This window comes from Macaca mulatta, chromosome 1 (genome assembly GCF_049350105.2).
Source record: "Macaca mulatta isolate MMU2019108-1 chromosome 1, T2T-MMU8v2.0, whole genome shotgun sequence".
In the NCBI taxonomy this organism is placed as follows: Eukaryota; Metazoa; Chordata; class Mammalia; order Primates; family Cercopithecidae; genus Macaca; species Macaca mulatta.
The window spans coordinates 165,888,807-165,910,383 of record NC_133406.1 but is presented as its reverse complement, the minus strand read 5'-3'; the positions used below and the strand labels follow the sequence as shown (position 1 = coordinate 165,910,383).

At 38.0% G+C, this 21,577-nt stretch overlaps 1 protein-coding gene across 1 annotated transcript in view; it reads right to left on the bottom strand.

Moving 5' to 3' along the window:
* ERICH3 (glutamate rich 3) overlaps window positions 1-21,309 on the bottom strand; it is a 111,185-nt gene extending 89,876 nt beyond the window's left edge. The window contains exon 1 of the mRNA XM_015142624.3: window positions 21,049-21,309. Within this exon, the coding sequence (XP_014998110.3) occupies window positions 21,049-21,071 (23 nt within the window). The 5' untranslated portion in view covers window positions 21,072-21,309. The remainder of the gene's footprint in view (window positions 1-21,048) is intronic.
* Window positions 21,310-21,577: the final 268 nt, after the last annotated feature.

Here is a 21,577-nt window from a genome sequence, read left to right as displayed (position 1 = left end):
TAGGATCTGACAACACTACTCAGAACAGCGTGCAATTTAAAACATAAATTGTTTATTTCTGGAATTTTTCCATTTAATATTTTTGGACTGTGGCTGACCACGGGTAATTGAAACCACTGGAAGTGAAATCACAGATAAGAGGGGGCTACTCTGTGTGTGTGTGTGTGTATGTGTGTGTGTACATATACACTTATATACATATATATATAGAGAGAGAGAGAGAGGGAGAGAGAGAGACAGACAGAGATAGACAGAGGCAGAGTCAGGGAGAGGCAGAGAAAGAGAACAAGAAAGCCTAAAGATAGTCCAAACACAAAGCTGTCTTTAAAAAAATGCATACCCTATTACAGGCAACAAAGTTTTACAATCTATACATTTTATGAGCCGCTAATCCTTAATTTATTCTGAGATAAGAGCAGGGACTCATACTGTAGTCAAGTAAATATCATTAGCAACAATTTTATTGAGCAGTTTGTACTCCTTAATTACATGGAGATGATATGGGTGACTTCTTGATGCCTCTTTTCTCCTTAACAGCACATCGCAGGAAAGTTCCATGCTGCCAAACGGTAAGAAAAGTTTAATTTCATCCTCAAAAGAGACTGAAAGCAGTTACAAAGCTTAGAAGCCAAGGTGCCACATGAGGGTTGCAGACATATGAACAACTGCAAAAGCCATTATTTCACTAGGTTTATGTAAAAAGACAACCCAAGAGCTTCAGTAAGGCACAAAGAAAACCAGCTCCAGATAATGCTTTGAAACCATCTTTTAAATGAACTGTCTTGGTGTCCTATAGTTCATCAAAGGTTTCCTGTCTCCAAAAGGTCAACATTGTATACCTTACCCTTTCTAAATCTCAGAATATCTTTTCAGCTCCTCATTTCAGAAAGGTGAGCAGGTGTCTCTCAGTCCTAACAATCATGATTCCACAGTTCACAGATTCTTAAGATAAATCATTAGAGTTATATAATATATAGTCTTTTGTCTGTTTTTCAGGCTCAAGTTTTTTCTTAAAAATATCAATAGCTTGGGAATAGCTGGGAGTGCTAAAACCCTGATTAAATGAAATGGGGGTCAAAAAGTTGGGATCACATAAGCCTCAACTTCCTTATTGACTGATAAATTAGATCCTAATAACAATTGCTTGGCCAGCTGTGGTAGCACCTAATTTTAATTCTGCTCTCTCAGGCTTCTACTAACAAATGTGTGCATGATGCCTGTCCAGGCTTACAAATCATCGAGCAGGTCCAATTAGGTTGAAACTTTTTACACATCACCTTTTCCTATTTAGGAATAAATGTGGGTTCTTGCTTCGGATACCATTTGTAAGCAACTCCTTCCACAACTATCATCATATGACTAGTTTGGTAGAACAGCTGAATAATAACCAGCAGGGTCCACCCAGGCTCAGTTATTTCCTTTTCAGACAATGCTGGAATTTTTTAACTGAAACTTTAGATTACTAAATTGTTTGATATCAAGAAATTGCACTAAAGTTAATTATATACAGATTTGGTAAAATGGTCAATGCAAACATTTCCACTGCATACATATACATGTCACCATCTTTCTGACCATCAAGACTCCTTTCCAGGGAGATGGTCAAATGCTGTGTGGGTCAGTGTCAGCCACACTGTGGTCTGGCTGATCCTCTCTGTTCTGGTCCTTTTCATCTGTACTTGACATGGACTTGTAGTCCACCATTGCACTTACCCAACTACAAGAGCTTCACTGACCAACACAAACTCAGGTTGGTGGAGCTTTTCTGAAATTCCACCCTTTCCTCTGCATTCATTGCCACTTATTCCCTTCACTTTTCTTTCTTTTTTTTTTTTTTTTTTTTTTTTTTTTCCTTGCTCATGGCATAACCCTGGGCTGAATAAGGTCACCTTGCTCTGGGCTTGGTGATTGTGTTGCAGCTGAACACTCCATTCCTTTTGTATGTTACGCTCTGCATCCAGTGTCAACACTAGACTTCCTGGTCATGCTGCCTCAGGCCTGTGACCCTCCACTGCACCCTGTTCATCGATTCCATTGGTCACAGAAAGCACCAGGTCATTGTGACCATATTACTCGCAGGCCATGTTGTCATGTCAAGACCCACAACTCACTGGCCAGACCAGTCTAACATGTTTGTTTCTTTATGTGATGAACAAGATTATCTACCCATCCCCTGGTCACTAGGTGGGGAAAAACCCACTTCCTGGCTCAATGCACTGGGGAAAACAGTCTCCCAGGAAACACAGCAACCTTGTCTCCATGGTGGTTCCTGTTTCCCTCACTTCAGTGCACATGCCACATCCTTCAGGGCCTGAAGTTTAGAGGAGTCAAAGCTGAGTTACTGGGGTGCTACCTTCCCAGCTAAGGCCTTTCAGCACTTAACCCTCGGACCCTTGCCTCCCACCATGTAATATACAAATGTGGCTCTGTAGTAAAGTCAGTGATTCCTGACAATCCTTTCTCCTGATCCCAAACTGAGATAGTCTACCATATAAAAATCCCAGCTAAAAGGAAAGGCACTATCATAGTTTTTTTAAATCACAAACGCTTATTGTTTAATGACTAATTTTAGGTTATTCTGTAAGGCATTGGGGACACAGAGATGGCACAGACACTGCACTCGTGGAGCTCCCAATCTAGTGGGGAGATACACATATACATACTGTGTGTACATGTGTGTGTGTGTCTGTGTGTGTGTGAGAGAGAGAGAGAGAGAGAGAGAGAGAGAGATTTCTTCCTGCATCATAAGCTAATTCATTACCAAGTATCTTCATGTCAGGCCCTGAATCCTGAGCTGGGGAAGGAGTGTAATACCCATATTCCATTTTGCAGATTACAAAGCACTCTCACATACATAGTCTCATCTAGTTGCTTTTAGACTCATGTAATATGAACAATATCTAACTATTACAGCTCTTTTATCTTGCTAAAGTGGAAAAGCTCCAAAACAAGATTACTGCTTAACATGAGTCAGTTTTAGGAAAACCTAAGGCAAGATTTCTTTATGAATCACATTGATAAAGTCATTTCTTCTGGCCTGAAGCACCCTGCAACTCTACCCTCATCTCTTCCTATACTACCCATCTGCACACTGTCTACACTACCTTTGGGGATGAAAAGAGATAGAGAAATTCCAACTCTAGCTTCAGTTCAATTCTGGCTCCACCATTACTGGCTCCATAACTGGGAGCAAGTGATTCTCTGCATCAATTTTTCTACCTTTCAAAAACACTAGTATATGAACACAGTTCAGCCAATTCTTTGTCAATTTATTGTAAGATTGCCTTTTCTCCAATTTCAAATAACATGTTCCTCATTTCCATTTGAAACCTCATTAAAATGACCTTTACCATCCGTATTTCCACCAACACTCTCTTTATTATTGTTTATGTATTTTCTAAGAAGATGGAGGTTTTCTCTTGTTTCTGAGTCCACACAAGAATCACCTTTAAAAATCGCCTCATGGCAATCTAGGCTTTTTCTAGCATGCACCTCAGAGCTCTTCCAGCCTCCACCCACTACTTAGTTCTAAAGCCACTTCCACATTTTTAGATATGTGTATCCTACTGTTAGTACCAATTTCTCATAGTCTCTTTGGGGCTGCTCCAACAGAATACCATAGCCTAGGTGGCTTAAACAAACACTATTTTTGGAGGCTGGAAGTCTAAGATCAGGGTACCAACATGTTTGGGTTCTTAAAGAAGACCCTCTCCCTGGTTTACAGAAGACTGTCTTCTCATCGTGTCCTCATATGGCAGAGAATGGAGAGAGAAGCAAGCTCTCTTATGTCTCTTCTTATAAGGGCACCAATCCCTCATGATCTAATTATCTCCCAAAGGCCTCATCTCCAAATACTATCACATTGGGGATTAGGGTTTCAACATATGAATTTTAGGGAGACACAGACATGCAGTCCATACCAGAAGATATGATCATCCACATTGTGTAGATGAGAAAAACAAGCCTTAGTTTAAATCACTTGGCAAAGATCATATAACCTAAGACTTATTCCTGCTAATATGTAACAAATCATAGTGAACACCGCTCATCTTGTCTTGCTAATGTGAGGACTGCAGTATGCTAAGTATAATGATGGAAAAATGTGAATAGTGAAATATTCACAGAGAAATATAATCCACCCAATTCTCCGCTACAGAGATAGAAACCATTTAAGTGAAAATTATTATAGACTTATATTAACAAATACATAACTTTCCTTTATAATTTTAGCATAAAAGCAATGTGCTGAAGTCTTAAAATCAGCTAATCTCTTAAATATATATTCCTGCATCATGCTTTGCACTAAAAATTTCCTCAAAAGTATACTTGTTTGAGGAGATATTAAAAATAATTTTGGTTCAACCAGGTTCATTTTATTTAACCCAAATTGTGACTTATTCCATCTAACTAATAAAGTGTTCATTAGTTTCCTATTGCTGCTATAACAAATTACCACATACTAGTAGCTTAAAACAATACAAATCTATTATCTTATAGCTCTGGAGGTCAGAAGACAGAAACGACTCAAATTAAGGTGGCATTCCTTCTGCAGGCTCTAAAGGAGAATTCAGTTATTTTTCCTTTCAATCTTCTGCAGGCTGTCTACATGCCTGCCTACATGCATTGCTAAATGCAGCCATAGCTGGTCAACTCTTTCTCACAATGACATCTCTCAGGTTCTGGCTCTTCTGCCTCCCTCTTCCCCATGTACACACCTTTGTGATTACATGGGGCCCACCCACATTAATCAAGGATAATTTCCTTATTTTACATCAGATGATTTACAATATTAATTCCATCTGCAACTTTTATTCCTCCTTTTCATGTAAAGTAACAGATCCACATGCTCTGAAGACAAAAATATGAATATCTTTGAGGGCCATTCTTCTGTGTTCTGCAAGGTCTCTCCCATAAGCCTGATGCCAGGAGCAGAAACACTGGACACTGAATGTGATGGTGATTGGACTGTGTCTTAGCCCATTTCATGCTGCTGTAATGGAATACCACAGACTGGGTAATTTATTAAAAAATAGAAATTTATTTCTCACAGTACTGGAGGCTGAGAAGTTCAAGATCAAGGTGCCATCATCTGGTGAGGGTCTTCTCCCTTCTCGCTGTGTCATTGTAAGGTTCCCCAGTTCCTTCAGTTTTTTTCTGTATCATGACTAAAAGTCAGAGTGCGTTGACTGCTTTATGAACCAGCCAGCTGTAGGTTTTGCCCAGCAGACCTGAACCCAAACTGAGGCCTTGAACATTCTCAGGCACTGAAAAAGTTATCTGGGTTTGCTGGAAAGAAACTGGCCTGGACTGTGAACCAAATTTCCTCAAATTTCATATAATCTCCATACCCTGGCCCCCTCACCATGGGCATGCCTAGATAGCACATCCCTTTTCTCTCACTATTCATTGTGATAATATGCTGCTGCACTCTCCATCTAGGTTCCCTTAATAAATGCTTTGGACTGATCACCTTGGCCTTTAGTGTTTCTTTCTTTGGAATCCCAACTGGCCCCATCACAGGATGGTTTGAGGCCCTCCCTTGTGGGAATTCCCCTACCACCACTTTTGAAACAACCCCATCACAAAATAGTCATCACATGGCAGAAGGTGGAAGGGCAAGAGAGCACACCCATTCCCATGATTTGATTTTGATTCCCATGATTTGCCCTTCACTTGAGGTCCAATTCTAATTCTACCCCTTATAAGATACATGACCCTTGATAGTTCAATCTTCTTGACCTAGCCACTATCCATCAAGTAAAATGCTCGCACTACTCCCTGTAGGGAACATCTCAGTTTACTTGTCTAGAAATATATTTGCTTAAAGCTTCATCATTTTTGGAATATAGAAATTCACATATGGAAATACCCACATAGAATCTGGCAAACTGCCTCATTTTACATTCAGGAAGCTGAGGTTCTAAAAGTAGGTATGGTTCCTCAATAAATCAATAAAGAACATGCCAAAATGTCACAGGAGTTCCCTTAAAATTGTACCTATCTCTTTCCTAGGGTTCTTGTCTTACCACATTCCACCAGAATTTCTTTCACCCATGTTTAATCACTTTCTTCAGACTCATGTAAGATTCTCTTCCTGTACACCCTCCTACAAGGGGTTGCATGGAGCCATGCACACAGTAAACTGTCACAAACTCAGCCAAGATTTGTTGAGTAAATGTACAAATAAGTTAATGGAAACAAAGCATATTGGTCCAATTTCTTGACATATATCCTTTTATAAAATCCACATGTGAGGATAATCACCTTTCTTTTCTGCTACTGGACAATAAATGGAAGTAGTCTATGGGAAAAGCATGTTTTATGTATTTTGGCTTTTTTAAATGCAGCATTGTCCACGTGAGTGATCATACTAACAATTTGTTTTTGTCATTTGTTTTTGTTCTTGTGTTTGACAAAATGGTGCCTTTGTGGCATGCTGCATATTTCATTAGAATAAAATATAGTTCCCAGGGAGGCAGAAAAAAATATATCCTTTTGAAGAAACTTGATGAAGGACAAATATAGAACAATTGACATGAGGGTCAATTATTTTATATTCCTATATAAGAAAACTCTTTGCCAGCTACAATTACACCAAGAGTCTCTATAGCCTGTCACTTTATAGGGGGTGATTAAACTGATATCATATAAATGATTTTATATTACATTCTTCATTCTTTTTTATTTGCATCCAAACCTGCCAGATCTCAGTAATTATGCTAAATATTGATTTACAATTTTTCTCAGCTTATTCTAACAATGAAGCCAGATGAGAACCATAATATTATTTTATTTATAGCCTTAATATGATGGTTTGAAGTGACTAGTAAAACAAGACTGGTCTCCAACTGTGCTGACTGCTGGTAAGATAATTTTGCAGTGTTCACAGACGAGGCAATAGGGAAGCAGTGAATGGGAGTCAGTAGGCCTGAGACACATTAAGTTTGACCAGTTGCATATGAGACATGGTATATGCTTTCAGATACCATGAATTCTTCTCTTTATAATGTTACATCTTTGAACAGAAAAAAATTGCAGCAGCTTGAAAAATATGCATTAATAGAAAAATAGTATCTAAACTAAGGGAGATAATGAGGCTGTTCAGAGGAAAGGTGACCAGGATGGAAAGTTCTGCAAACTAAGAATTTTTATCACTAGCATTTATTTGGTACTTTCTTAAATTTTTGTAGTGCATAAACTATATAACATACACAATCTTGTGAATTAGTATTATCTTCCCTCTTCATAGATGAGTAAACAGATGTAGAGTGGGTAGATAACTAGTCCATAACTAGTTAAAAGCAGATCCAGGATTCAAACCAGGATTCTAAACCATGGTTTAGAATCATAGAAGAAGTGCAGTAAGACGACTTGGGAGAAGGGGGATGATTTAAACAATCAGGAAGAAAATGAAGTCTGAGCCAGTAGAAGGGAACTGAATAAGTGCCTTGCAATTTGAGGGGCAGGTGCGGGAACTTACAAGAGGATTGCTCCAGGAAGAGGGATTACCATATGCAAAGGTCCAGGGATAAGACAGCGCTATGGTGCCTATCTTTATACTGTCCTCCTGCTAGAAGCACCTCCTGCTACTGTCTCCACCCCTGTTGCACAGGTGCATGTGTGTGTGTGTGTGTGTGTGTGTGTGCGCCTGTGCACACACATGCACAGTTCCAAAACCCCCCTTGGAAAAACAGAAGACACCCACCGTCTTTTAAAGCCCAGAGGGTAAAACTGAGAGGAGGGTAGTCAGTCAGCATGCCTGCTGCCAGACACAAAGGAGATTAGAAGAGTTATTTTGTGCAACAAACCCAAAGTGCTTATTACGTGCCTGGCCTCGCACTATCCCAAGGTTACAAAGCTGCAAAGCTGCATAAGCACAGTCCCTGCCCTGAAGGGACAATCCAACCAATGAAAGAATGGCAGTGCAGTATGATGTGCTACAATCACAACAGCAACTGTTTATTGTGTTCAGCATGCACAATCTCATTTAATCTGTAAAACATCCTATATATCAGATTATTATCCCATTTCACAAATAAGTAAATTATACTCATACAAGAAGGGTATCCAAGAAGAACTGAAATCTGAACTGGGTCCTAAATGACAAGTCAAGTTTTGAGGGAAGAAGTAAAACCTGGGTGGGTAATTACGGGGACAGAAGTACTAACTGGATTCATTCTAAGAAGTAGGGAAATCATACACAAAGTCCCAGAGAGAGAGAGAGAGATCACAAGTTTCTGTCACCCAAATAGGAATTGGTTGATTATTTATGCTATGGTTTGGCTATGTCCCCACCCAAATCTCATCTTGAATTGTAGTTCCCATAATCCCCATGTGTCATGGGAGGGACCTGGTGGGAGATAATTTAATCATGGGGTTACCCTCATGCTACTCGTGCTATTCTTGTGATAGTGAGTGAATTCTCATGAGATCTGATGGCTTTATAAGGGGCTTCCCCTTTTGCTCGGCACTTCTCTTTCCTGCCACCATGTGAGGAAGGACATGTTTGCTTCCCCTTCCACCATGATTGCAAGTTTCCTGAGACCTTACCAGGAACCTCTTTAAACTTCTTTCCTTTGTAAATTACCCAGTCTAAGGTAGTTCTTTATAGTAGTGTGAGAACAGACTAATACAATTTAACATAAAATTAGTATAATAAAAGGGAATTTAGTTTACATTATTATTAAATTATAAATTGTTGATTATGGCTCAAGCCTGTAATCCCAGCACTTTGGGAGGCCGAGACGGGCGGATCACGAGGTCAGGAGATCGAGACCATCCTGGTTAACACGGTGAAACCCCGTCTCTACTAAAAAATACAAAAAACTAGCCGGCCGAGGTGGCGGACGCCTGTAGTCCCAGCTACCGGGAGGCGGAGGCAGGAGAATGGCGTGAACCCGGGAGGCGGAGCTTGCAGTGAGCTGAGATCCGGCCACTGCACTCCAGCCTGGGTGACAGCGCGAGACGCCGTCTCAAAAAAAAAAAAAAAAAAAAAAAAAAAAAAAAAAAATTGTTGATTAAGGCAGTTACCATTGTGTGTCAAATATACTTTAGAGGGCTATGTTGGCTAGGAAATGTGATCACTCTTTATTTATATTTGATCTTGGAACACAGTCTCTTATAGATACGAATAGCCTACTTAAACTCTTTACCATCCATTGATTATAAGATGGCTCAATATATATGTGTGCACACATTCAGACACAGAAGTGTGTGTATATATATATATACACACACACACACTTTTACACATGTATGTATCATTTTCAGTTACTTTCTAGTCTTTGGGTATTTCCACAAATGCTTATGAATGGTACCTAGTGTCTGTCAATGATTTCAACTAGTTTTCTGTGATGCAAGTCATAGGGTCTGCTTATCTGAAGCAAACTTGGCAAATATAAAGAAAACTCTCACATATGCTTTTCAATGTTAATAGTACAATTTTAATGTACAATGGGAAAATGTTTAGAAATGATCCCACAGAGTGAGGTACTATGAGAAAGAATAAAAGAAGAAGAAGAAGAAGGAAATGAAAAAGGAAGAAAAACCAAAACAGAAAAGCCAGACACCAAAGAGAACAAATCAATAAATTTACTATGTGTGTTGAGAAGGAAAACATAATCAACCATGTTAAAAGCTTCTTAAGTGCCCTAAAATGTAATTCTTATGCGCAGTAGTAAGATTTAAAATGGTAATGACATGTGGGCAAAGGTTAAAGAGGTTGACTAACTTTTAAATACTCAACCATTTAAAAATAATACCCCTAAGATTTTCACCAGTCTTTCTACCATTTGTCAATGTCAAAGCAATGATGCAGTTTCATGAGTTTGTCTTGAATTCTCAAATTTGATAAAAAGAGCAAGTGTACTCGAGAGGTACAAATACTCTGAGTCATTGCTTCCATTTTTATTAAAATTCTCAGTTGTTCAGAGCATGATTTCCTTAAAGGAGCAACCTCATTTTGAGGGGTCATGAATTGGTAGGTCAATATTAATTTTCTTTGTAAAGATTCATGAATCTAAGAACAGGTTGTCATTTAAAAGAAATTAGTTTAATTGAACAAGAAAGTGAATTATTGACTGGGAACATCTTCTCTATGCTCCCTTCCAATTAGCTTGGGACATGTCTGCTTATTTTGAACTGTGTATTTTATTTATTTGGGGTTTATGTCCATTAAGAATTAAATCCTAAAGACTTAAGCAAGTTATGCTTTACACAAAGATCAAAATAAATACACAATAGCTGCCATTCACTGAGTTCCCATTATGTGTCGATATTTATTAGCTCCATATTTTTGAAGGAGGATAATGAGATGCAGAAATTAACTCTCCTGAGTTTACATAAGGCATAACTGGAATTTAAAGCTACATCCTTCTGACTCCAAAAATAAATCCTCTTCTGAAATAGCATGTTTATTTCATAGTTTTTTGCATTGGACATTGATGTTTTCTCTTTGGAATATCAGTCCTTTTAATTTAGAGGAAGAGAAAAAAAATAGGAAAGATGAGTTTCAGACAGTTGGAATTGTATTCATTCCTTCTTTGAAGTGTTCCCATTTTTTGCCCACACTCCTGACTACAGTTTCTGAATATCTCTGTCTTTTAACCACTGTGCCTGGGCTCTCCTTCTCCCTGTCACAGCATTCTCAAGTTTGATTTCTGCTCCATGCTCTTGCATGTGGCCCTGAAACATCAGACTTTCCATTAATTTTTCTGAGCCAATCTCCTCACCAAGGACTGAAATCTCAATATTCCTCTTCACACACTGTAGCCTGAGGCCAGCCTCACCCACTCCCTAAGGTTTTGTTCTGGAAGATTCCAGCATGAGTTGAAGTTCCATATCTCCAGCTTGACTGAAAGGAAAGAAGAACTATGGGAAAGAAGATTTTAAAAGTCATAATCTTACATAAATCCCTATGAATTGTGGTGAAATATTCATTTGTTACAGTTGCAGAGATATTGCCAACTGTTGACTTCAACAGAAAAAAAATGTTCAAACCCATTTTTATAAAGGCTTAGGAGATGATCAGAAATAAATCTGAAATTAATTTATGACTTAAAATTGAAGGCAAATATCATTTTGTTAAAAAAAGAAAAATCCTAATCTGTTATGTACAGTTAATGTTCTACTCAAGGTTCCAAAAACTAAGCAAGACACAAGTAGAACTTAAAAACAAAAGTTAATTAGAGGTATTAACTTCTCCTTACAGGCCAGCTTTCACATGGTTTTATAGCATCCTTGCCTGCTTCTAAGAACATGTCACCTGAATAAACAAGTAATGCTGCTGTCTCTTCTCACTTATTCAAAGTCACAATAGACTACTGCAGTGATGACTGAAATTACACCAAGTTTTTAAAGAGTGCTTTTTACTATTTAAAAATGTTTCCCAACCAGGCATAGTGGCTCATGCCTGTAATCCCAGCTATTTGGGAGGCTAAGGTGGGATAATTGCTTGAGCTCAGGAGTTTGAGACCAGCCTAGGAAACATGGTGAGATCACATCTCTAAAAAAGTTAAAAATGTTTCCAGATAGATCATTTTATGTCTTTCCCGTCCTTCAACATTCTTTCCCCAAATTAATCTCCCCAGGATGCCTTCTCCAATTAACCCAACTCTGCATCTAGCTCAGGACTTAGGTGGAAGTTGTTCTATAGAAGTCTGTGCCTACTTACGTACCATCAGTATTATAAGCTACCAGACACCAAGGAAACATATTGACATATACTATGTGTCAGGCCCTGTGGTAAATGTACTACAGCATCTAATTTAACCCTAACAACAACTACAAAGCAGATATAAATCCCACAAGGATGGAAAAAAAAAAAACAAGAATCAGAGAGATTACAAAATTTGCTTAGGGTCACACAACAACTACCTGGCAAATATGACAATCTAATACTCAACTGAAGTCCAGTAGCAGACAGCCAGTCACTAAAGCTTTGTAGTGGACATGGTTGACTGGCTATAAAAAGCCATTCCCAAACTTGTCTTCCTTGCCTATCTCCCATAGTAGAAGTTAGAGAAGTCAAATACACCCTTTCCTACTCTCTGTTATAGCAAAGCATGTCCATTGTTGCAGTTATGGTCCATGAGATATAAGGAAAAGTCTACTGGAAGGGTTCTAAAAATGGTATCCTTCCTGATTTTTGTTAAAAGAAATCTTTTTACCCATCTTTTTCCTTTTGGTTTGGAGTGGTTTGATAAGAATATAATGACTGAATCTAGGGTCGTCATCTTGCTAACACAGAAAAAAAAAAAATGTTGCAGAGATAAGACCCCAAGTCCCGATATTACTAAAAAATATAATCACCTACCTGTAGGACTACTTGTAAAATAAATAATAACTTTTATTATGATTTAAGCCACTAGTAGTTTGGCTTTCTGTTACTTGCAGCTGTAAGTATTCCTAAGGTCACTAAAGTCAGAGACATATGGTAGGAATTATTGAGCTAAGTTTGGAGCATAGTCCTGGGGTACAGTGAGAACCCAAAGATGTAGAGAGGTATGGTCTCCACCCCATGGAGTTTGCAATTTACATGGGAGATATAAAAACTACTCAAATGCTACAAGGAAAGTATCTGTGTGGTACTTGTTGGTATAACTTCAAAGACAAAATAGTCTTAGAAGCAGCTCTTTAAGTAGTACAGCTTTATCAGTATAGTTTTATAAACAGAATAATCAACTTAAATAATCCACAGGAATATAACAAAAATGCAAACTATAATTATTTATGGATGTAGAAGTTCAAATGATTTTGATTTTCCTCATGGTACTTTACTCAAAGTAAAAAATTTTCAAAATACAATAAATACAAAGAGGAAGATTAAAAAAAACACACACACACTTGTATCCCTAGTACCCAGAGAGTTGAAGTTCCTTCTAACTCTATTACTATAATTTACAGCAGATTATTTTATTTCAATCTAAACAACAGAAACAATATTATTGTAAATATCTTGGAGCAAGCTATGAAGAGAAACAGCTTCTTTGTATGACAGCCAAATAATATTCACAAATATAAAATATTACAATCCGTGGCATATAGAGAATGCCAAATTAACTGCTACTATAAAACACTATGATTCAATTCAATTTAAAATCCTTAGTTTTTAATGCTGTTTCATAACTACTATGTGCAATTTATATTGTCTTAGTTTCCTGCTGTTTCTTTCCTTGCTTCAATATTTTGCCCTAAGAATTTTCATTAATTTGTAAATGTTTATGACTATTATAGAAAAATAATAACAGTCACATAAAAATGGATCACCAGCTTAAAATGTTCAATTTTCTATCTCAACCAGCATCAGGCACTGAGAGGTAGGGAGTAATTTGATTACTAATCAGACTTAACAGTTCAACACTTACCTGTAGAGATCATTGATTTATTATCTTAATTATTTCTCCTCACTAAGCTTTTACTCATATTTTTTGTTAGCTTTGACTTTTATCTCCCTTTTGAACTTTTGGCTTCAGATCTCTATTCTCTATGTTATAGACTTAATGTCTGTATCACCCCAAAATTCATATGTTGAAATCCTAACTCACAATGTGATGCTATTAGGAGATGGGGCCTTTAGGAGTCAATTAAGTGAAGGTAGGACCCTCATGAACAGAATTAGTGCATTAAAAAAAGAGACCTCAGCCCTCAGTCATCCTGGCTAACATGGTGAAACCCCATCTCTGCTAAACATACAAAAAACTAGCCGGGCGAGGTGGCGGGCGCCTGTAGTCCCAGCTGCTCGGAGGCTAAGGCAAGAGAATGGCGTGAATCCAGGAGGCGGAGCTTGCAGTGAGCAGAGATCACGCTACTGCACTCCAGCCTGGGCGATAGAGCGAGACTCCGTCTCAAAAAAAAAAAAAAAAAAAAAAAAAAAGACCTCAGAAAGTCTCTCACCCCTTCTGCCATGTGGTGAAGGCCCAGCAAGAAGATGGCCCTCTGTGAACCAGAGAGCAGGCCCTCACCGGACCCTGCAAATGTCTCTTGGGCTCCCCAACCTCCAAAGCTATGAGAAATAAATTTCTATTGTTTATAAACCACTCAGTCTATGGTATTCTATTTTAAGGGCCCAAATTGACTATGACCCCCATATGTTATCAATCAGTCAATCAACCAATCATTTATTTTAAATGATTTTGCATTTCTCATAAAAAACACTTTCAGCCTTTGCAGAGCCAAGTAATGAGGAGCATCAGCAGCTGCAAACAGGTTGCATAAGTTTGGTAGGGCTGCCGTAACAAGGCATCAGGTAGCTCAAACAAGAAAAAATTATTTTCTCATAGTTCTGGAGGCTAGAAATCTGATATCAAGTTGTGAGCAGAGTTGGTTTCTTCTGAGGGCCATGAGAGAAGAGTCTGTTTCAGGTCTCTCTTTTTGGTTTGCAGATGGCTGTGTTTGTGAGCATATCTTTGTCCTAATCTCCTCTTTTGAAGACAACAGTTACATTGGATTAGGGTCCACACATTGGCCTGATTTAACCTTAATTATCTCTTTAAAACTCTGTCTCCAATACAGTCACATTCTGAGGAACTGAGGGTTAGGACTTCAACATTTACATTACAAGGGGAGGGGTGGCAGACAGAGGGGAGGGTGGCACAATTGAGTCCATGACACAGAAATAACCAGAAAGGTGACCAACTTAATTATGTATCATGGATTTAGAGAGAAGAAATAAGGGACATCTTTTCTGAGTACATGAAAACCCAAAATACCATACCTTGATTCTGAATTATCCGTGCTGGCAAACAGAAAAAGATCACTGATGACCATCAAAAAAAGGGCATAGATACCTTCTACATCCCAGAACATTCATGTAGATAGCTCAGAAGAAAGAGAAGAGGATAATGAGGATCTCTAAGAGAGTCCCCAGAGCATGGGGAAACCATGCTTTCACTGTCAGAAAAAAACTGCACTTCACAGTAACTTGCTCATTGACCAAAAAAGTTAACCATACAAAAGAGACAAGGGGACAAAGACAGCAAGAGTGAGTAGACCCACAAGAGAATAAGAAATTATTAAAGAATCCAGATCTATATGAAATCTATATATCTACACTCTTCAATGTTCTTCACTTTTAAAGTATGCTTCTTGTGGCTCACTATGAAAGCGATGATTTTACAATTGTCAAAAAATTTTTAATCCTAATACTGAAAGAGCCTCAGTAAGGTATGATTTTTCAAGCTGTGCTATTCAACTTGTCACATCTTTTTCTCCTTCCTCCAGAAAAACATTAATCCAAAAAGGCAAGCTCTCAGGTGAATTACTTTAATCTGAGTATATTTCCTAATACAACAATTTGCAGCAATGATGTTGTCAATGAAGAATGTGTTTCCTTACTGGGACTTGTGCAAGAAGAGAGTGATTTAGAGCTTATGGCCAGTGAAAGAACAAAATGACTTCTACTCTGCTGGAACCCAGAGGTATGGTGAATCCTATCTTGTGTTTGGGTCAACCTTTTAGTTAGCACAATATGCAAATTTACTACCTAGTTTAAAAAAAAAAAAAAATCTATCCTTGAAAATCACTTATTTAACCCATGAAGTACAATACACATGATTGTGTGTTCAATGTACTATTCAGCAATTTTTGTATGCTTAAGTTTTAGAACCATGGATCTAAGCCAAAGAAATAAACAAAGGAAACATCAAAATGCAGTGTCTACATACTCAAATAATTCTCTCTTGAATATGTAGACATTGTAGAAGTAGGGCACTGCGCAAGTCTTCCTATTCAATATAATCAGGACTAGTAGCTGGTCAGTTAAACAAAAAGTAAAATTAATGAAATAACTGTATATGAATACGTTTACCTTAATTTTTTTAAATAAAAGCATAAATATATATCTATTAACTATTTTTTGTGATGCCAAGGTCTTTATTTTGTCTATGACTCAGTTGATTTTCCTCTATCCTTTTTTTTATATGAATCATAAACATAATATATCATTTAGGATTTCCAGTTTAGAAAAAGCTGACAAAGACACTTACAAACTAATGTGAATGTTTAATCTTAGATTTTCTTTGTTTGTAAATTTTATCCCCACCTAATTTGATAGATTTATTTAAACTGATTGACATGTATGGAGTCATTCCATAACATAACACTATTCTCAACTATTTGTGTGGGGAAATGAGTAAGCCATAGCAGGGAAAAGTCCAGTAATTCAGTCTGCACACCACTTCTCTTGGTCTATACCAAAATGAATAACTACAGGTTAAATTATTTCAGTACTACCTTCAGTGGCTAAAGTTTAAATTGAAAGTGATAGCACTGGAAATTAAAAACCTCAAAAATGATTAAACTTTACCTCAGATTCAGAATATTTGGGGCTGATTTTTTAATTCAGAATTGAATCAGAAATTTTGTTTTCCCATCTCTCTGAAAACCTTATATGGATTTATGAATAATCAAAATAAGTTGGGCAAATCTCCACCTATCCTCCTAGTTAGAGATGGTTTTTCTCAGCAGAGACTGAGTGAAACCCAAAGATTTTCCTGGGGGAACTTGGGTAAGGATAGTTGATATACTTTGGCTCTGTGTCCCCACCCAAATCTCTTCTCGAATTTTAATCCCCACATGTTGAGGGAGGGACCTGGTAGGAGGTGATTGGATTATGGAAGCGCTTTCCCCCATGCTGTTCTTGTGATAGTGAGGGAGTTCTCATGAGATCTGATGGTTTAAAAGTATGGCACTTCCCCTTCACTTGCTTTCTCTCCTGCCGCAATGTAAGACGTTCCTTGCTTCCCCTTCGCCTTTCACCATGATTGTAAGTTTCCTGAGACCTCTCCAGCTGTACAGAACTATGAGTCAATTAAACCTTTTTTCTTTATAAATTACCCAGTGTCAGGTAGTATGTTTATAGCAGTGTAAAAACGGGCCAATACAATTGTTTTAAGGGAACCAGTTTCTATTGCTCAAGTTTACTTTGTACTCCTCTAAAATTGATCTTCCTGAAAAATGCACTTCCAGTCATGTTGATTTCCACCTACTTTGTTGTAATTATCTTTGTATTTTCCAGCAGAAAGACACATCTCTCTTCATCTGGTGGTCTTATTAGGTAGTGCTTTGAGCTTAGAAAAACACCTGAGAAACAGACAATTTGAAGTATTGCACAGGTATTAATACAACAAATGACTTTCATGACTGGGCAACAAATCTAATTGCAATTCAAACACTGTAGTTTCCAATCCTTAGCTTTCAGTTCAGTTGAAGAAGGACCTAATTGAGCTGTCATTTGAAGACCATCAAAAACATTTTTTGTGTGTGATCACTATGTGATATTTGGCTTATAACTCTGAAGGAATTCAAAGAATTAAGTGACATTGCCATAATAGACCCCTTTCCATTCCCGTCTACTTACATAAACATGTTTGTTAAAGGAGTAAGAGAATAAAAGATATCGATATATATTTTTAAAAGAGCAGAATCTATAACATGAAATGCTTTACAGAGGAAGCCACAACAAATGAGCCTATTCAATTCACCTCATTTAAGCACAATCAATTTACTCCTTAATTTGTTAATATTTAACAGGAGGGTGAATAGAAACTACCAAAGTTGAATTTAAATATTTAATGACTTAAAGTCTGAAATTCTGTGTAAAAGAGATGATTTTGGTGGTGCAAGTGGGTAACAAACAGACTAGGATGTTACTGTAGCTATCCAAAGTACATCCTAGTTTGCTAACTCAGAAGGCAAGAAACGTATGTTACTTAAGAATGCAATGGACATTTCTGTAGTAAATAACGTGGTGGGTTTATCATTGTTGTCCCTCCTGGATACACATACTATGTAAAATTGACAACTTGACCTAACAGTGGTTTTTAATCTGCCTTTGATGAAAAAACGACTAAGTTATCAGGTAGTACTAAGGATGTATTAATTCTTTCTTTACCAGTCTTCAGTGTACTCTGTCATTACAGAAACACTTCTTTACATTAAAAAGGTATAAACTAATAAGTCTAAACTAACAAAAAATGCTTCTAAACCTTTCAACAGTCTTTCAAAACATATGTCTTCTGCTTTTTTTCTTGTCATGATCTATAATGCTTCTCATTCGTCCTTCCTCAAAGAAAATTTACAGATGAGTGTGACTATCTCTATTTAGAGCCAAGTGTATCTTTCACACAGAAAGCCAACTTCACATGAATTCAATGATCCTTTGAAGGAGCCAGAAGAGCCATATCATTTTATCCTCATGCATGACTGAGGGACATAAAATCCCCATTCCACCTCTAGAACTCATGCACAATCCACAAACACACACACAAATAGCAACATGAGTGAGATTTAGCAAACTAGAGGGACAATCAATTGTAATTTCGCACTCTAAAACAATTTCATTCGAGATCGCAGTGCTGGAAATGGTATTTTATAGTTGACTTCCACCAAATTATGATGCAGCTCAGATTCAAAATCTCTATTATCTTTGGCAGAAGTTTTAAAAACCGTTTTTATTTACTCCAAACTCTATCTGAACAAAGCCAGCACAGGCCCTTTGCAATGTTTACATCAAGTGCTTCATGCTATAATTAAGTAAGCAATGGAAATCAAAGGAAGCACTAAGAGAAGGAATCAGGACATCATTTATTGATTGGTGGCATTTGAGGGATTTAAAATTTTTGTTTTAGTGTATAACTGCACTTTATTACCATTTTATCCTTAAAATGTAATAAGTACAAACTGCTTCAGTAATGATAGAAAAGCCTTCTCAGCTTTAATGAAACCTTTTATTTGCTACTGAAACTTTTATTATTTCCAAATGGTAACATAAGCAAGAAAAAGTCACTACTTTCATTTGAGGAAAAACTTTAGCAATTCAAATAATTTTGTTCTTGGGTGAATTTTAAGACATTTAGATTTGTTGTATTTATGCTTATTGTCTTCATTTACTTTTGATAAATTAAAACCAAAAAAATGTACAGACACACACTATTACAAAATTAGCCTCTAATCATCTATCAAAATACTAGATACTTACATACAGCCATCCTCTGTCAGATGTTGGTTTGATCCAGACACAAAATTTTATTTATTTAGGCTCCTACACATCTCAGTTGCTGACCATGTGAGGCAACATATTGTGATGGTGAAGAGCAATGACTCTGATGCTATATTGTCTGGCTTTGTATTCCAGCCCTTACCCTTCCTAGCAATGCTACTTCTAGAAACTTCTCAGTCCTCAAAATCCTTATCTTTAAAAATGAGGGTGACTAAAAACCGGCATGAGTGGGAAGATTTAATAAGGTAGTTCATGTAAAACACTGGAGTGGAGCCTGGCACATGGTAGGCACTTAATAAATATTTAGTTCTAACAAAGTTTTCATTTCTGAATACATGCACCTCTAGATTGGATGCACCATCCGGCGATACCATTTATTCAGCACATATTTGTTGAGTTTTATTTTGTTCTGAACACTGTCCTAAGTAAAGGGTGCAGAGAAATTAATATAATATGGTGCCTACTTTTCAGGAGCTTACCATTTAAGCGCAAAGTATTTGTTGCCATCTTAATATCTTTCCTGAAGAGAACCATGAAACATACTCTTTCATTAAATCACAAATTTTCCCTTTTCCCCATAGGCTTGGAACTAATGGAACTTCAGAAAAATTTGACTTCAGTTTCTGAAATCTTAATTGTGCACAGTTTAATAAATAGCTACAGGTTTTTTTTTTCACATTTTATAAAAGATGATTAAATGGTATAATCAGATTCTAACTAGCCAAAAACTTGAAAAACATAGGAAGACAACCATGACTGACACGTTTATTTTCCCAAATGCAAACATATTGCAAACATCAGCTGCTGAAAAATAGTGCTATTTACATCTTACATGACCCACAGAAAACTAAAATTGCACAGGAGCTCAGCATCAAAATGTTTAAAAGTACCTAAATTAAATTCAACTTGAGACAAAACAAAAAGTTCATTTAATCATAGCTATATCACTTTTCTAAAAGTTCTCAAAATGATTTCCAACATGGCACCTTATATGGCTTTAGTTTTTTCAAACATTTTCATTTATGTCATTACACTCAGAGAATTCATTAAAAAGTAAAATCTTGAAGTTTCGGTGTAAGTTCCAACACAACGACTAATGTGGTATTTCAAACATCACAAACTCCAAATGATCTCAAATATGTTGTCCTCTGCTAATTTGCTGCTCCTAAAAATGTGCAATAAATGCAATTAAAAAGGAAAGTATCTTAATTTAATTGCAAGATTGACTATGATATTTATCTTACTAGATGTATCATAATAAAAAAGCTGTCTAATATGCATTACATTGTTTAATTCAGGAGGAAATTGGATAGTCTCCCTTGCAATAAAAAAAAGAAACCTTTTTTTTTTCAACAGCCAGTGATGACGGCGTTCTTTCTAGAATACAATGAGTAATGCCAAAATAGGTCCTCTAAGGGGTTCACCTACCTAAAGCAACTGAAGATCATGAGTAAATACACAGGCACACAACTTCTTCCTCTCTTTCTTGTGCCATATAAGCTTCCTTTATTAAAATACTTTTTAAAGACTCTTGTGATTCTTTTGAGTTGGGCGGAAAAAAATCCCTGAAATAATATCCCCTCTTCCCAATGAAACCTCTTTCGATACTGAATGAACTCACACCTCGCTTATATGTAAGCTGCGGCGAGAATGCATCTCCTAGTCTCAAATCTCCAAATGAATGCATATTTTGATAACCTCTTCTTTTGTATCTAAACATACATGTTCCACACCACAGGATCTTCTTGATCCCAGCGAAGGTCCTTACTTAATGTATGCGTTTTTCACATCTATTTTTTAATCCTTTCAGGGTGAACATTTCAAAAGGGGTGAACGTGGGTGAAAGAAACGAAGAAGGGGAGGGAGGAGACATGATGCCTGGGATTTCTGCCATCCTCGCTGCAACCCAGAATTCGTATATTTTTTCCTCTCCCCAGCCCTCCCCCTCGTTCCCCTCTCGCCCCTTCCCTCCGCAGCAGGAGGGAGGAGGAGGGGCCGCTGGCTGAAGCCGCCACCTGCCACAGCGTGGAAAAGCTCCAGTTGTCACTTACCCAGAGGGGTGAGAATAGCTCATTTTTGCAGGATCCCTTTTGGACCCCGCGGCAGGTGCGGAGGGTGGGTGCGTGGGGCCCCGTGCGCGCTGGCGCTGCGACAGTCGCGCTCGCGGGGTGGCTCCGCACTGAGGTCCCCTGTGCGCGGGCACCTGGGCTGGGCCGCCGCCGCCCCTGGGCGCCCGGGCTACCCGCAGCCTACCGGGCTCCCACTCTCCGTTGGTATCCACAGCTTCCCGGTTGCTAAGGGAGGAGAGAGGCAAGCGCCCAGGGTCTGGAGAAGTGGAGGCGCTGCTGGAACCCAGCCTGCGGAAGCTGGGGGTGAAGCCAGCTTCTACCCCTTTTTCTGGGCCCTGATGTGGGAGGAGACCCAGGCAAGCCCCTGCTCTGTTGCTCTGGGGCGAGAGTTCCCCCAGGCACCTGTAATATGAAAACACAAACACGCTCGCACACACACACAGGTACACACACACATTTTGGCTGGCGTGCTTCCTGCTACGCCCTGGGGAAGGAAGGACTGGGTGGCAGC